This window comes from Anguilla rostrata, chromosome 12 (assembly GCF_018555375.3).
Source record: "Anguilla rostrata isolate EN2019 chromosome 12, ASM1855537v3, whole genome shotgun sequence".
In the NCBI taxonomy this organism is placed as follows: Eukaryota; Metazoa; Chordata; class Actinopteri; order Anguilliformes; family Anguillidae; genus Anguilla; species Anguilla rostrata.
The window spans coordinates 13,387,242-13,404,569 of record NC_057944.1 but is presented as its reverse complement, the minus strand read 5'-3'; the positions used below and the strand labels follow the sequence as shown (position 1 = coordinate 13,404,569).

Here is a 17,328-nt window from a genome sequence, read left to right as displayed (position 1 = left end):
TAGCCCTTAAACAGAAGCTGCACATTCCATATCATTCACAAAGTAGTGGTCCGTTGGAGTCACGGAACGAGAGATTGAAAACGTCTCTGAGGGCAATGCCTGAACAGAACGGTAGAGGTGAGCACAATTACCCACAGCTTTAATGGCTATGAGATGTACTCCTAATAGGACGACAGGATTGAGTCCTTGTGAATTAAACTTTGGCAGACCAAAGAGATTACCTTTTGACGCACATTTGACCCACTGTAGGCCCTACAGAACCATTGCATAAAGATACTTTGTGAAAGTCTAGAGGACAACACTAGCAACAGAAATGGTATTAATTGATGATTAGTTAATTGGATTTAATTGATTATTATACAAAAAATGATTAGTTGATTAATGATTAAGCTTTGATTGAGCTGAAATATGTTATTCTGTTTATTTTAGTTATAGATACATACTGTATATTATATACTTACTGTAATAGGTCTCAGTAATCTGTGACCCCGAGCCTTCCCTATCCTCCTCTATGTCTGTGTGATATGACCCAGCTGTTTACTTTACTGTATAAAAGGGAGTTGTGATCTGTTCTCTGGGCACACATTTCCTGCTTCGCTATCTTGTTTCGGGTCTCATGAAATATAACCTTTTTCATGATTTATGATTTTTATGGCAGTTTATGTCTTCCTGTCTAATGAAAGTTTGATAGCTTTATTAAACTTACCTTTATCTTAGAGGTCTCTGAAGTCTTACTCTAGATCAGTTTGCACCACCAACATTGGTAGACTGGGCCAGTGTACAGTCTGTGGAATGTACCAGTTTCTGTGGACTATACCAGTGCTTGTGCACTGTATCAGCACCTGTGGACAGTACCAGTGTCTGTAGACTGCACCAGTGCTTGTGGACTATACCAACACCTGTGGACAGTACCAGTGTCTGTAGACTGCACCAGTGCTTGTGGACTGTACCAACACCTGTGGACAGTACCAGTGTCTGTAGACTGCACCAGTGCTTGTGGACTATACCAGTGCTTGTGGACTATACCAACACTTGTGGACAGTACCAGTGTCTGTAGACTGCACCAGTGCTTGTGGACTATACCAGTGCTTGTGGACTATACCAACACTTGTGGACAGTACCAGTGTCTGTAGACTGCACCAGTGCTTGTGGACTATACCAACACCTGTGGACAGTACCAGTGTCTGTAGACTGCACCAGTGCTTGTGGACTATACCAACACCTGTGGACAGTACCAGTGTCTGTAGACTGCACCAGTGCTTGTGGACTGGACCGACACTGGTGGTCTGTACCAGTGTCTGTGGACTGTACCTGGCAGTCCCACAGAGCATCGCATAACCTGCTGTAGTGTTTCCCACAGAGGGAGGGATTCGGTTGGCTGAAATGACAGAGTCTCATTGCTCTCCAGCAGCCGGGAGCCCACGGCCTGCTCGCTCAGGTTACAGCGGCATTCCAAACTGGAAGAAAAGAGGAAAACTCCATGAAAACCTCTAGCTTAGCCACGAAGCCTCCCCAGATAAATGGTCAAACACGGGGGAAAGCGTGCTGTGGTTTCACCCCTCCCGAGCGGAATGTGTGGCAATCAGATCTTTCAGATTACCGCCGGCGAATCCAGCGTCCAGACCTGCGTCACAGGATGATTATGCAGATGGCACAAATTGAGAGTGTGGGCTGGTAAAGTATCGTTGCTGACGTCTTCCCCGTACTCCGAAGCGAGCTGATATTCGAACTAATGAGACGAAGGTCACCGCTTTCTCTGCGTCCACAACGCCTTCGCTCGGTCTCGCTGCACCGCCGTCAATGCCGCTCAGCTGGCGCGATTCTGAGTCGCTTCTCAGCCGCGTACCCGCGAGGGGAGGGAAAAAGCAAAAGCCACTCGAATGGAAAAAAAGATACAAAAGACAAAAAAAGATCTTGCTCTTTTTAGCTTTATCTTCTCAAACACTGCCTCAGTAACGCACCAAGGCCGTGCTTCCAGGTATGCCACTTTTGATCTTTTTTCTCATTACTATAGCACAAAAAGTGACATCTCAAGAATGCTTTGGACGGATGAAGAAGATATTTCTTGACATCTCATTGAGCAGTTTCATTTAGTGTAAGTATAATGGGGCTATAAAAGGAATATCATCTTCTCAATGTATGTGCTGTCTCTGATGTATAGGGCATCCCATTACATTTTTTCTGAACGTATGTGGCAATGAGATCTTGGATACCACTACACTTGAAACTGTATGGTTTCTCGTACACCTTCTGTTAATTGAAGAGTTGATAATTTGTTCATTAAAGTCATAATTTTTATCACCTTGAATGGACACATTACACATATTACTCAAACAGCTCAGCTTGCCACTAGAGAACATATTTAACATTATGGAACAGGTAAATAGAGTTAAAAAAAAAAAAAAACTTAAGTTATACTTTCATTGTCCAAAAGCAGGCAAAAGACTATTGCAACTACTGCTAACTGCCACCAGCCTGTAATGTTGAAAAACCCTGTGTATTTTTCATGGCGGGGATTTGATCTGAAGGTCTAATCCTCATAAAATCATACACCCCATGGTCTGCACTGAACCAGACAGTGGGGTATTTTACACAATAACACCACACAATAGCAGCTCTTCTGGGACAGTCAAGGTAGCCAGTAACAGGTGTACAGCTCAGCTGTTGAGCTGCATAGTTAAATAAGTGGCTGACTAGCCGGCATGCGATCGTGCCTGTGCATTCCAAATGCGGGATTGGACAAGTGGGGATACTAAATATTGACTGTAAAAAATTAATAGATTATATTGCATTGCACTGCAGTGAGTTCTACTACGCTGTCACATCTAGAGAGGGGGAGATCTGGCCTCTGATTTTTAAGAGTAACTGTCTGTGACTTTGTGAAATTAATTTAACCAATTAGGACGCAATGAACAATTCAGGAATTTTTTCCCCAGGCGCAATAGCTGCAATACACAATTGTATAGTGTAAACATGTCATTATGACTAGAAACAAAGCCAAAGGTCCTTTTTCAGTGGTCCTTTTTTAAATGAAAACTTGGCTTGATACAGTGTAAAAACATTAATTACATTGATAAGCTGAGATGGGCTGAATGGTCTGTTATTGTCATCAATATTTATGTTCTTTCTTGTATTCTTTAATATCCCATAAGCAACGTGTTTATTATGCTGTTGCAGAAGATTTCCCTTGAAGTAAATAAAACAGGACCTTATATTGTTTGTGCAAAAGAGTCACCAAGACAGGCTAATAGCTTTTTTTTGTATGATTTAAGAAGGATCCACATCTTTCAGTGACGGCTATTGCGCATTTCTATTTGCCTTAATTATCAAAATGAGGCTGTTATAAAGTCAGTTTTTAATTAAATACATTGTTTCCATTTGGCAAGTCAAATAAAATTGCAATACGTTGGAACTAATAAAATCATTTTATGTGGAGAAAAATAAATATGTTATTGGGCTATATTTTCTGTAAACAGTACTGTACCTTATCGGACCTGCGTTTGGAGTTGTTCCAATGACCTTCAGTATGCACTTGCTGTACGTCGCTTAGGATAAAAGCATCTGCCAAATAAATGCAACGTAACGTAATGTAAATATATGGTGCTCTGGAAAAGCCAGCAGAGCACAGTTGGTCGAGTTGCCCAGAGTACTAAAACAGGACTTATATTTTGGATAAACAAAGAATGTCTTCAGTCATTCCAAGAGCGTCTGTCTGTGGTTTGACCAGGTCAAATCCATTTCCTCTCATGATCATGAACACAATGGATACATGAGAAAGGACAGAGGCCTTTTTGTGATAGTCACCTGTCCCCAGGTCAGTCTGACCTCACGTCCAGGACTCAGCCACTATAAAGTCAGAGCCGTTTCTGGGTTAGTCACATGTTCCTGGGTCAGTCTGACCGCACGTCCAGGACTCAGCCACTATAAAGTCAGAGCCGTTTCTGGGTTAGTCACATGTTCCTGGGTCAGTCTGACCGCACGTCCAGGACTCAGCCACTATAAAGACAGGGGTATTTATGGGTTAGTCACATGTTCCTGGGTCAGTCTGACCGCACGTCCAGGACTCAGCCACTATAAAGACAGGGGCATTTATGGGTTAGTCACCTGTCCCCAGGTCAATCTGACCGCACGTTCAGGACTCAGCCACTATAAAGACAGAGGTATTTATGGGATAGTCACCTGTTTCCAGGTCAGTCTGACCGCATGTTCAGAACTCAGCCACTCTTAAGACAGAGGTATTTATGGGATAGTCACATGTTCCCGGGTCATTTTGACAGCATGTTCAGAACTCAACCACTCTGAAGTCAGGTGATCCTACACCCAACGCGGTAGGGGAAGCGGTCCATTTTACACGAACGCGCTTTCTGAAGGCCGAATCGGCACCGAGGCCTTAGCGATTTGTCTGAAATAGATGACACAGTAGGGCTGGGATTTATATAACCTGGGAATGTCACAGAGCACAGTCTTGTGAGCTGTCAGCCGAGCGTGATGGATCTGCTCATCCGCTGAGAAAGAACAGCCTGAGCCGGCTCCGCAGCCAGGCTGGTTCATCTGAACGCCAGAGTGTTCCTTTCCATTGCCAGAACGTTCCGGTGCCAGGGGCCGTGAGCACGTACTGTACCTGCTATGTTTAGGACTCGTTTAATCACGCTAAGCCTGCTTAACTCGACATTCCTGAGCCCGTATCGTCCCTCGCGGGATAGCGAGCAGTACCTTTGTCACCGCCGGTTCCTCAAACCTGTTATTTACCTTGGCATGTTGCAAGGCAAAGCCCATTCGATTTATGAATATCATTTCAGAAAATTATTTAAATCCTGTTGAAAGTGGGCTCATAGAACACGGTGCACTCAGATTTTGCGTAGTATCCAAAACGAAGCATTCCGGTGCCTCTGCGGCCAGCAGAATACCTCGCATTGCAAAGTGGAACACCGCGGTGTCATGAAGCCACACCAAGCATTTGCAGACGAGGCACGCAGAGAAGGAAACCTGAACTAAGCAGTTCTGATACAGCATGTGACAGACCTTTATGGCAACAAATATTAATTTTCACTGAAATGTCATCACTTTTGCAACAGCAGTTTGCTAAGCAAAGCCCCCAGCCTATGAGACAGTCTTTAATATAACGTGACCTCTCTTGCACAGTACCGCAGTGCCACCTGTTGGAAGACAATGGAACTGCACTGAGACCAACTTGACTGTACGCAGAAGCTCAGTTGGTTTGGTATCATTGGCATCTTGTGCACCACCATGTGGCAGAACTGCTGTACTGCTTTCTATGGCAACGAGGAACATCTTAAGACTTTTATTGAAGAGAGGGCCACGGATAACAAGAATGACATGAAAGGACAGTTTGTACAATGCATGCTTTGCTTCAATGGGGAAACGAATCGCAATGACAACTCTCTCTTTTCAGTTTTACACTTTATTTTATTTTTTAATATTTTTTTTATTGAACACAGGTACGTCAGATGGAAGGTCAAGATTCTTGGGTTAGTAATCAGTATTTACACCAGTGACAATGGAGAGAAAGTGGTGGTACCATAGTAAAAAGTTGTATAGAAGAGGATATCTCAGAAACAAGGGACTGTAGGTAGGAAAAAGGATGGAGGCTTCTGGGTGAAAGACAAGGCCTCTACAGCCCACAAACATTCGTACACTGGGGAAACTAAACGCTGATCACTTTCAGAGTCGAATCACAACCGGCTTTACCCCTCTGATATTTAATTCGCAGCCATACTTTCAAACTTTTTCCCATTACTTCTGTTTTTCCAAAATCAAAAAAGTTGGTCCCACATGAATTGAAACAGAGGAAAATATCAACCCCCTCCCTTTTCTACAAACATTCAAATATTTTTGAGATGAAGTGTTGGCAGAAAACTTCAGGTTTATCAGCAATACGTTTCAACCCCTCGAAAATTTTGTCTTTTTGGAAAAACAAAACATAAAAATAAAAATAAAAAAACCTGGGTCAAATTTCAGGGAAATGTCTTACACAATGGCAGCTGAAATACTCTTCTTCTGTGGTAAGGGCAAAGTGTACTACATATATGATATGTTGTTTGCATAATTTTCAGAACAGGATGTGCTCATTTAAAAAACGAAATAGTGTTTCGACACACACACAGACACACATAAAAAAACCTCATTTATGGGTCTAATGCATGAACACGTGATGGCCCTTAAAAATGTTTTAAGATTAAAGCACAGAGGAGATCTGAATGTACAATACAAATGCCTTCACTTCGACACCCCTGGTATCAGTCTAAAAGATTCAGTTCAGAGAATGCTTGTTCAATTTGAAATGCAGAATTTTAGGATCACTGCAAATGCGTGTTGGATACCAGTTGGCTGCTAAGCGATCGATGAGACGTAGAACAGTTGGATGGGAGGCTCAGGAAACCCTACCTGTAACCCAGCAGAGGGTTTTACAGGCAGTGCATAGGACACCTAAGCTTCCTTACAGCTCAGGCGCTGATTCGCTGGAGCCAGCAAACCGTCCGGGTAACGGCGATCGCCTGCCGTTTCCACGGAGTCAGTCCTCGGCTGGTAGAGAGGGGTACCCCGAAATCCTGCGGGTTTCACCCATGCACACAGGGTGGCTTTACATTAAGGCCTGGCATTGCCCAGTTACCCCCAAAGCAGGGATCAGAAACTCACGGTCCTCGAGGGCCGAGAACTGCTGGTTTTCCACCCTCCCTTTGCCTGGGAGTCAGGTGTGAAGACATTCTGGCCAATCAGTGGCACTGATTACCCGGGAGAAAAGAAAACCAGGGCTGGATTTGGATTCGAGGGCCAAAGTAGATGATCCCTGCCCTGAAGTCTTCAGCCCCTCCCATTCATGACCTGCTGTTTCAGACTAAGACTTGGGTACGAATGGCGAGTCAGTGTTAAAGATGTGTGAATGGCATAACCTCCATTTTCAACCTCCTTCCTCCAAAAAGCATTAACATATGCAAAATTCACAATTAGCATAATGACAAGACTGGCATATAGCATATGTACATCTATATTTATATATAATATTATCTTTTTTTTGCAGTTTGCTCGTTGAAACTCGACGCCCTCATTAACGTCCTCTATTTTACGTGTTCTCAGATGTTGACAGACAGATTTGCAGCAAGCCCCCACTGGACACTGAAGCACATGGAATGCATGCCAGGATAAAAGGGGTTTTCAAGGCAGTTTTCAGTTTCTGGTTCACCTAATTGTTTATTTTTTTGCGTCATACTTAAATGAACATTTTAAAAACCTATTTCCTAAACGTTTCACGAACAAACTATGTAGATATTTAATCCAAAATCTGCCCCCCTGCCCAAATTTTATGACAATTATTTATTTTTTTAAATTCACACCAGGATACTCACGCATTCACGATGCACAAGCTTGCAGTAAACATAATGAAAAGCGAACATTATTAGTAAGGGTACTGTACAAAAAAAACAAGATATTCATTACAACCCCACATGAGCACTATGGTTTAAATAACCAATTCATTCAGTTGTTCATATTTCTTTATACAGTGTATGTATAAAAAGAAAAAAAACAACAAAAAAACCACTTGTGCATATTTTGAAACTTGCCTTCCCCGCAACCACTCGTTTGAGATGGAAAAGCTAACTGACAAAAAGCAGTAGAATTCTTGAGTCATGGGTTATCCAATTCTATTTGAATAAACAATTGTGAATAAAGGGGACTAATTTTTCATCGCTTAAATGTTGCCAATGATCGTTGCGTCCTCAGCTGCGAATTTCAAAGGCCTATTTTGGTGGGCCGGCTCTCCTCTCTGACTTTAAGGTGTGCAGTCCTACCCCACCCCCTTCTACAAACCACGTGCAGTGCCATGGTACTCCCAGCTACCCATTCATGTACGATTCAAACGCCGATTCCCTCAAATCCTTTCCTATGGATGAAATGGACAAACGATGGACATTTCTTACTGAATTCTCCCTCCCCTTTAATTTCTTTATCATCAACAGTTCCCACCATTTTCTTCTTAGGTTTATATGAATTCAAACTGTGTTCTTAAACATAAATTAGCACAGAATACAACTGCGCTACACCCCAGAAAATGAAAAATTCTGAACCAACCCTTTCCATTTTATACTTCTAGACCGTAAAAGTAAAATAAAAACAATATAAAATATTTACTTTTACAGACTATAACCATAACAAAATAAACATACCAAGAATGAATTAGGAGAGGACATAATAACTATAGTACTCATCTCTCAACTTTTACACATACATATGAGAGACAACCTTTATAACAAAATATAACAGGCTTCGCAATGCAATTTAGTCTGTGCACAATGTGAAAGCATAGGTTTCTGCGTAAAAAAATACATTCCCTGTGGCTAATACGACACTTTTGTTCAATCTGGAAGAGACCATTACTAAGGAAGGAACCATTACTAAGTACATTATTAAAGGCCCAGTTTTGGTTTCCAATAGCCAAGCTACCATCTAAAAAATAAAGAAAATCTCCAGTTTTCCATCAATGAGTATGCATTAAACAAATACACGAGTGGGAAACAAACATGAGTGAGAAAGAGCTATAGCATGTGTATGAGGTCTGACTCCACTCAACACATCTGGACTCGTTTCTTGTTCTGATGGCTCATGTAATAGAACTGACAAGGGAACCGTTTATACATATAAAAAAAAAACAATAAAAAAAAACATTTTGTGTGCATGTAGTGGCGTGAGTGGAAAGAGCTGGGTGTGGCCTCCGTCCCGTAGTGGGAGGAGCTTGGGCAAATGACGATGATGACGATGATGATGATGATGTGGTCATGGCGTTCTGTGGCACTTCCCTCGCAGCCCCATCATGCCTTGCTCTCATTGGCGTTTGTTTGGGCGGCTTCGTTAGGGACAGCGCGAATTTCTGACACGCTTGTCTTCCCCTCCGTTTCTTCAGGTTTACTCTTCTCATCCACAGAAATCTTCCTGTAGTGGAGAAATTAGCAGACAAAAACACCTGAAATATGATTCAAGGACATATAATACATATATAAGTTTAGATTACTGACAACGTTTTGTTATAATCAAAATTACTGAATGTAATCCTATATCTTCGGTACAATTGAAATGATGTAATTTAATGAAATTACAAAGGCAATGCATTCACATTAGACATAACTAAGAGCAAATGAATCTACAGCAGATGGATGGTTCTTTATGAAATGGATGAGCTTGCTAATAATGGGTGGTGGAGAGTTGAAGACACATTCTTTGCATCCCATATTTGTAGGTCAATGGCTCCCACAGTTTAAGCACAGAAATGCACGTGCTGCATCTCTCTCTCTCACACACACATACAATATCCTCCCGAGTTTGATGATGTGAAAATGGAAGATGGCAGTAATAAGCACAAAAGGCCCTGACAAGAGCACTGACAGCAAGCGCAGTGCTCCACCCTGCATTACTATCTACACCACCCAGCATATGTACAGTGCTACTGCGCAGTGAGCTCACAATCCCCAGCACCAACACATGACTGTCCCTGTGTGTACCTGCCTGCCTGTCTCTCTGTCTGTCTGCCTGCCTGTCTCTCTGTCTGTCTGTCTGTCTGTCTGCCTGCCTGCCTGGCAGTCTGTCTGCCTGCCTGTCTCTCTGTCTGTCTGTCTGTCTGTCTGTCTGCCTGCCTGTCTCTCTGTCAGTCTGCCTGTCTGCCTGTCTGTCTGTCTGTCTGCCTGGCAGTCTGTCTGTCTGTCTGTCTCTCTGTCTGACTGACTGAAGAGCCACTCCGCTACCTGGAAAGGCTATTGGCCAAATGCGATCTGTGAGACAGCAGCTTGAAAATTCTAGTGGGGGATTTCCCATCATCTGAACCTTCCTCAGCATATTTCAACTGCCCCCGTTCTCACTCCTGTAATGGCGTTATGTAATCAGCTGACCCGGCTACCATATGACTACGCATCAGGATGCCAGGAGATGATAATACATTATTCATGTTCGTTTAAATCATTCATGCAGGCTACAAAAGTAGGAGGTGAGTATTGGTGGGGGTGAAAAAGCATGCTTAGCAAACGTGTATTAATGAAGAGTGGAAGCTATATCGTTTAAGAGCCACATGCTAAAGAGCTCATTCACACCTCTGTGACAACACGCCAAACAGCAGCCACTTTTGTGGTGGAAACTAATGGGAATGTAAACCTCACACCTAATTTAATACATACGAGGGATTGAATTTATGCTGCAGTTGATGTGGGAAAATTATGTGGCTTTACTCTAATAAGCAGGTGTGGGAGTACAGCACAAAATACCTACAGAATTGCATCACATTTTAACTCTACTTTGATTAGATTCCGCTAATTCCATTATAGTTCTTATTATAACAATAACTGGATTTAATAAAACACTTATGTGAGCAATCATATTTTCTTTGAGAGAGGAACAACGGTGGCCGTCCTGGCATAAAGCCAGGGAATGGGAGAGAGAGAGAGGCGGGGGGGAGGGGAGGGTGCTTGAGAGCGATAATGACGCGCGGAGAGGAGGAAGTCCATCAGTCCCCACGCCTGTGAATGATCTGCCGTGACCGTTCATCAGGGCCCCCAGACGGCTGAACACGGCTGAAGTCATCTGGCATTGTCAGCCGTAGAATGGTGCCGGGCTCTGATAGAGAGTCTGCAGATTGGGCTGGCCCCTCTCTCTGATGGCATTTTATAGTAAAGTAACTCATTTCACCTGGGATATAATGCCCACGCACAAGTTGTTATTTCAACTGCAGTAGATTTTACACAATTATTTATTTCAAATTTGCACCCAACAGTGACTAGACCTCGCTGTGTGCCCAGGCACACTGTTATGCTGAAACAGGAAAGGGCCTTCCCCAAACTGTTGGGAAAGCATAGGATGTGATTGTATGCTGTAGCATTGAGAATCGCCTTCACTGGAACTAAGGGGCCTAGCCCAAACTACAAAAAACAGCCCCAGCCACAGGGTGAACCTGAAGAAGTGAAAGCAAATTGCATCATTTGTGTCCGAGCTAGCCATACACACACACACACACACACACACACACACACACACACACGCACCTTTAACTAAATCAAATGCTTCTTCTATAACGGCCTGCCTGCAATTTTCCAGCCATGTCCAAACAGGGCTTACTCAGTAATGACATGGACGCTACACTCTGAGTGACGGCTGAGGCCTAACCTTCAGCTAATTAAAAGCTACAACGAGCGGCTCCTCTCTTGGCAACAAGCGGCAAGCAGACTCCCTGCCAGCAACCTCGGGTTCAATCACCGTGCACCATGACTTGCTAACAAGACAGAAGATCAAGCGTTCCAAGTCAGAATCGACAAGCGATTGGTACACTTTGGAAACGGTGGAGGAGCACGATCCCTTAGGCCACGAAAACCAGACAAGGTCTCGAGCGCAGCAGACGGCGTTTCCAAAAAGGGAAAATGTTCTACGCTTGTAAAGGATCACATCACTCCCTCTTGAAACTGAGAAAAATACAATGCACTGTAAAATGTCATGACAGAATTTTCCGTGGGCTGGGTAATGCACCTTGTTCAGTTTGACGTGACACAGCAGGTGTATTCGGCATGTGAAGCAGGGCCTGACAAAAAAGGCATCAATCACTCAGGAACGCGCTCAGGTGAAATGACAGTTAGCTGCCTCTCCCACGCCGACCGCGGTATCAAATCTCATGTTTATTCCTGCACCACACACTTAAATCAGCGCGGGGGAAACGGAATCCATCACAAATTATTACTTATTTACTATGACAGGGCAAGTCACCTCGCTTAACACATACCTGTCCTTTTTGCTCGTAGCTGGAGAAATAACTCCTTGAAATGGCAGTGTCTGCAACTGGCTAGCTCACTACATTACAGTACGTTTCATCACTTAGACACTGTCAAGCAGAGCAACTTGCACAGATGAAAACAACTCAGTTTAAGTTCCTTGTTCAAGGGCATAATGGCTGTGCCCCAGCTTGGAATCAAACCCACCCTGTGAGCTACAAGCCCAGTTCCCTAACCTTCATGCTACGATATCGCCCATAAAAGGGCAAAAGCCAGAAAGAAGTAATGTTGTTTTGCCTTATTATATCTCTTTGTGAGGCTGAGATATGACCAAAGGAACCTGGCTTATAACTCATACCTTTCTTAACCCAAGATATTACATTTACCAAGGAGAGGTTCACCTTTGTGTCAAAAATAATGACTACCAGAGCAGGAAAGAAGAAGTGCTGTGGATATTTGTGAAGGGTTTGCTGATTAAAGACAGAAAATCCACAGCTAGCAGCACAGAGATACAGGCAGGACCAGGGCCTCTAATAGCCATCCGGAACATTCCAGGAGCAGAACATGAGGGCGGTGCCTGAGGGGGAGGAGTGAGTGGAGGTGGGGCTTGCGTTTCATGGCAGCAGCAGAAGCATTGGTGACAGGTGGAGCAGGCAGACAGACAGACAGACAGACAGACAGACACGCGGGCGGTGAATGATGGCGTGGGTGGTGAATGATGGCACGGACGACGGCCGTACTCGTCCTGGGCGGGAGCCGCTGTGGGCGGGGGGGCGGCGGCCTCGACGGTGGCATCGGGGGTCGGCTTGCCCAGCGAAGCGTCGTTGGAGAGATGGGCGTCAGCGCCGTCTATCCGCGTGTCCTGGTTCTGGGCGGGCGGCGGGTTTTGGGCGGCCTCGGGGGGGCTCTTCGCGGCCCCCGCCCCGGCCTCGGCCTGCGCCTCCTCTTTCCTGTCCTTGGCCTTGGGCGCCTCGGGCTTGGCGGGGGAGGGATTGGGGGCGGACCGCCGGGGCGGGGCTTTGGGGGTCTCCTTGGCGTTGGCCACGGGTTTGGCCGAGGGGCCGTCTCCCAGGTCGACCAGGGGGGCCACGCTGGGCGCGGCTCCGGAGGGGGCGGAGGGGGCGTTGGCCTTGGGGGTGCTGGGCTGCGGGGCGGGAGCGGAGGGGGCGGGGGCGGGGGCGGAGGGGGCGGGCTTGGCTGCAGTGACGGGCGCAGCGGTGGCAGTGCTGGAGGTGAGGGTGGTGCTCTCGCTAGCTGGGCTGCTGTGGGTGGGGAAAAGGGTTAAATGACAGGGTCAGTGTGAGAGGAGACCATGAAACGCAGGGTCTGAGAGGACCAGGAGAATAAAAAACAACAAGAGAGGACAGAAAGACGGACAGAGAGCGAGAGGCGGACATCCCGCCTCAAACAGGCGTGAGTGAGTCCTGCAGTTATTAAACACAAGCCAGTAAGCCCACACCAGCAGAAACAAGCTCAGTTCCTGTATGAGGGACAGCAAAGCAGAAGACTTCATTAAGCATAAAAACTTTATACCTTTATTTATATCTCTTGCTTATTTGTTTATTTTTAATTGTGGCAAACATGTTTGGCAAAGTCTAGACTTTAACATAATTAAGACTCGACTTTATCATTATTCAAATTAAGAATCACAATCCACACAACGGACCTCTAACGCCATAAAAGGACACCTAACACCATCATTACACCTGCAGCTTCTGCCTTTCGATGTTTGATCTTTTGCTCCATTTTTGGAAAACTGATAAGTGCCTGATCACAGTGAAGACACAAACCATTACATCCTTTACGTTTATCTTAACCAGAACTGTCTAACCCCATGAAAACACACAGAGCCAAATCACCAACAAGCCAAAAAGTAGTTATCCGCTTCTTAAAGATTCACAAGGTTTTGTCAAGATTTTGTTTATATCACAGCTGTTCCGGTATAAAGTGCACTAGACAGCAGCGCTAATATCGCCAAACGATGAGGACCTCACGTTTCCGCTGGAGCCACACACTCGATGTCCAGGTTAAAGGAGGAGTCCCTGGCACACACAGACGACACGCTCGGACGGACGGGATTGGACAGGTAGGGCTCGGACGGATGGGATTGGACAGGCAGGGGTCACGCGCTCGCGCTCGGACGGACGGGATTGGACAGGCAGGGGTCACATGCTCGGACAGGCGGCCGGCGGTACTCACTCGGGCTCGGTCAGAGGGGTGGTCTCGTTCGGCTCCCCCGGGCACCCCCCGTCGTGGTTGGGGGTGCACTCCTCCTCCGTCCGCACCTCCACGATGGGCTCCTTCGACTCGTCCGCCCTGTGAGGACGACAGGGAGCAGCCGGTGGAGGTTTCAGGAGCGCTCTTCATCCAGCCGAGAAGACTGGTTTCTGTAGCCATCTCACACCATCTGCCACTTCTAACACATACACGCTGTGCGGGTTTCAAAATTCACATGAAAACTAAAAAAAGGACCACAGACCTCCAACGGTTTCAAAAAATAACACGTTTAAGCAGAAACTAGCGGGCAGCCGAGGGGGCGGGGCGGTCTGCGGAACGAGCGTGGGCGGGGCAGAGGGACAGCAGAGCTGACTCAGGGATACTGACTCACTGCCACCGGCCCCAGTGAGTAAAGAGAATAAGAACATTAAAGGGATAACACCCGCCCCCTTCTAAAGAGAAGGCCGCCTGGCAGGAAGATTCAAAGAAAGTTAGGCCACCTGCAGTTAGGAAAGGCTGTTTTTGGATATGGGCAATTTTCCCCAAATTTTTTGTAAAGTTTGGTGTATTCAAACATTTTACCACAATATTAGGAACACAACTTAACTTACTGTGGATTGGATTCATTTGGACCGTATCCAGTTTACTGCAGGGGTAGTGTGTCCCCCCCCACCCCACAATATTGAATGGCCGATTATACGCAGCCGTGCATGTGCTGAAATATCCACAGATAGTCAAGACAAGCATGCCCTCTTCTTGCAAAGTATGTGATCTCCCCAGCTGGTTCTATTCACACTGCAGCCCATGAGCCAAGCTCGCACAGACCAGAGTCAGAGGAGCACACTTCATGAGCAGCCTTCTCAAAGGGTTAGTGATTTGACTGATCGTACCTTGAACCAAAGTCATAAGTCAACTCACATGTTTCAAATCAGCACATTAATGGCAAGTTTGTTTTCACTGGCTGTGGGACCACAGGAGCTCCAATCAGAGTAGATACTCACGTGAAGGCCGCCTTGCCCTCCTCCATGTCCTTGGCCTTGGCCCCGGGACCGGACTTGCCGCAGACGTTGACGGCGATGCACATGAGGAGGCCGCACTTGTTGATGAAGTAGCAGGTGACGTCCACGGCCACCAGGAGGAGCACAAAAACCACGATGAGGATCCCTGCAATGGCGCCCATGCCAAATCCCGAGCTGTCCGTGTCTTTGGGTGAGGGGGGGAGAGGCGAAGAGTTTTCACTGACCAGGAGTCCGGAATATTTAGTGTCGTGCAAAAAAACTCACATAACCATTTTTTCCTCATAACCAAGTTCTCATCTGTCACTATGTAATCTACATGGCACAACAAATAATAAATGATGTGACATCAAATGTTGTGAAATCAAATGTTGCTCCTAGTTTTTGTTTCTCCCAGAATTTAACTTACATTTTTAATGTTTTATTTGTAAATACGTGGTTTTTTCATCTCCACAAATGACCAGCATTTTATGACCAGTGTGAAACACAAAGGAGGTGAACAACTGATATGTGGTGGAACAACATACCTTCCATTTGTTACACGGTGCTAAGCATGTGAAAGAATGCATGCACAGTCACCCAAACAGAAGCACCGAGAACATTTGGTGTGTTAGTCATGCATTCTGAGTCATGCTTAGCACCATATACCATAAAAACCAACTGTATTCTTTTATCTTCCCAATCACAGATTGCTCACGTTGCACTAGAGGGCTTAGGTAGCAATTCCCTTTAAAATTACTACCTTCTCATCTGTCTCAATGTAATCTAAATGTCTCAAAACAAAAATATTCTAAAAATAGCCTACATGTTTTTTTTCTTCATTTCTTGGGGCGGATCAGTTTGGTTCAAGTTTAATTGTACAGTGTGTAATTGTACAAGAGAACTCTACAATGCAACTGCCCTTTGATGAGCCACACAGCATGTATTTTCACACATTCTTTTAGTCAACGTGACTCAAGTGAGTTTCAGTCAATAAAGGCATACATTTGAATCATTTTATGTCTCTAACAGCCACTGTTTTATACTTAACAGTTATTATTACATGACACTAATGCAACAGAGGAAGGCTGACATTTTTCATTTCAAACTCAGAGACAGGAACAAGTGAATTATCATTAGAAAATCAAAATCAAAACCTGGGTTTACCGGGCACAGCCAAAGGGAAGTGTTGGGCATGTCCACCCAAACCCTCCCCCTCCCCCTCCCCCCTCCCATTTCAATTAGTTAAAATGAGAATGTCTGTTCATATATAATAACTTATCTTTCAAAAAATACATTAGGTTACAAATGGTACGTTCAATTGTTCGTGTTTTAAAACATAAATTACTTACCAAGAGAGGAATACATAAAAAATACAATTTAACTGCAAATTAAACACCTACTGTTAAAATGAATGAGAATTAATTTAAATCTTTCCACACAATTTCCACATATGCCTACCAATGAGAGCATGTCAATACAAGCATAAATGTCCGCTTTTAAAAGCACTAAAGCCTCATTAATGTTATTAACAAACTAAAAGAACCTTTCAAAAAAGGTTAAATAATTTACTCTTTGATGCACCGCATTAAGCCTGTTATCCTACTACTTCTTTGATGTACGTTATGAGTATTTCAAATAGCAATTAATTGCAATAAAAAACCCTCAATAAAAACATGCTCACACACAAAAACATAATTAAATTATATAATTACCAATAAAACATTAAAAAACAAAGAACATCTGAGCATGTACACATGTATAATACAGTAATCTCTGATGTTTATGTAATAAGTATGGTCAACACTGACTGACATTATTACTTTAATGTGACCATCAGGAGTGAACTTGCAGCCTGACTAAATCAGAATCTACACAGACTTCAGAAATGCAGACAAGGTATTTCAACAAAATAAGACAGAACAGAAGGACAAAACCAACATAATTTTAAAACCGTTGCATTCATGCTACGAAAGGAAAAGCGGCACTGAAACCACTGTGATTACGGCATTTTAGACTTGTTGCCAATTCACGAGGAGCTGAATATTCGGGTTCCTTTCTCGCGTGCGGCCTCCCGGTCTGGGTGAAAAACGCAGATTAGGAGAGAATCTGGCTGTTTGAGAGAAATTTCACCCATGGTTATGTATTAATTTCATCCAGAGTGACTTACAATTACACAGTTAAGCAGCTAGGCCACCTGAGCACGACTACCAAATCCCTCGCTCCGACACAGCTGTTTCCTATCAGTCCATTTCATTACAGTTTTTTCTCTTTTTACTTTCTTACTTAGCAGCTACCCTTCTCTAAACGAATAGCTTACATTTTCCCCTCCGACGTTACCCGCTAACCCAGCGGGATAT

General features: G+C 44.5%; 1 protein-coding gene across 10 annotated transcripts in view; it reads right to left on the bottom strand.

The window, feature by feature from the left end:
• Nucleotides 1–5,404: 5,404 nt before the first annotated feature.
• The window catches only part of ncam1b (neural cell adhesion molecule 1b), a 201,892-nt gene continuing 189,968 nt past the window's right edge, over nucleotides 5,405–17,328 (bottom strand). For 6 of the 10 annotated variants that reach the window (XM_064302975.1, XM_064302977.1, XM_064302974.1 and 3 more), the window contains 4 exons: nucleotides 14,975–15,176; nucleotides 13,956–14,072; nucleotides 12,497–13,018; nucleotides 5,405–8,946 (listed from right to left, as the gene is read on the bottom strand). In XM_064302975.1, the coding sequence (XP_064159045.1) occupies nucleotides 8,826–8,946; nucleotides 12,497–13,018; nucleotides 13,956–14,072; nucleotides 14,975–15,176 (962 nt within the window). In that variant the 3' untranslated portion in view covers nucleotides 5,405–8,825. The remainder of the gene's footprint in view (nucleotides 8,947–12,496; nucleotides 13,019–13,955; nucleotides 14,073–14,974; nucleotides 15,177–17,328) is intronic. The other 4 variants (XM_064302983.1, XM_064302980.1, XM_064302984.1 and 1 more) reach the window with 1 other exon arrangement.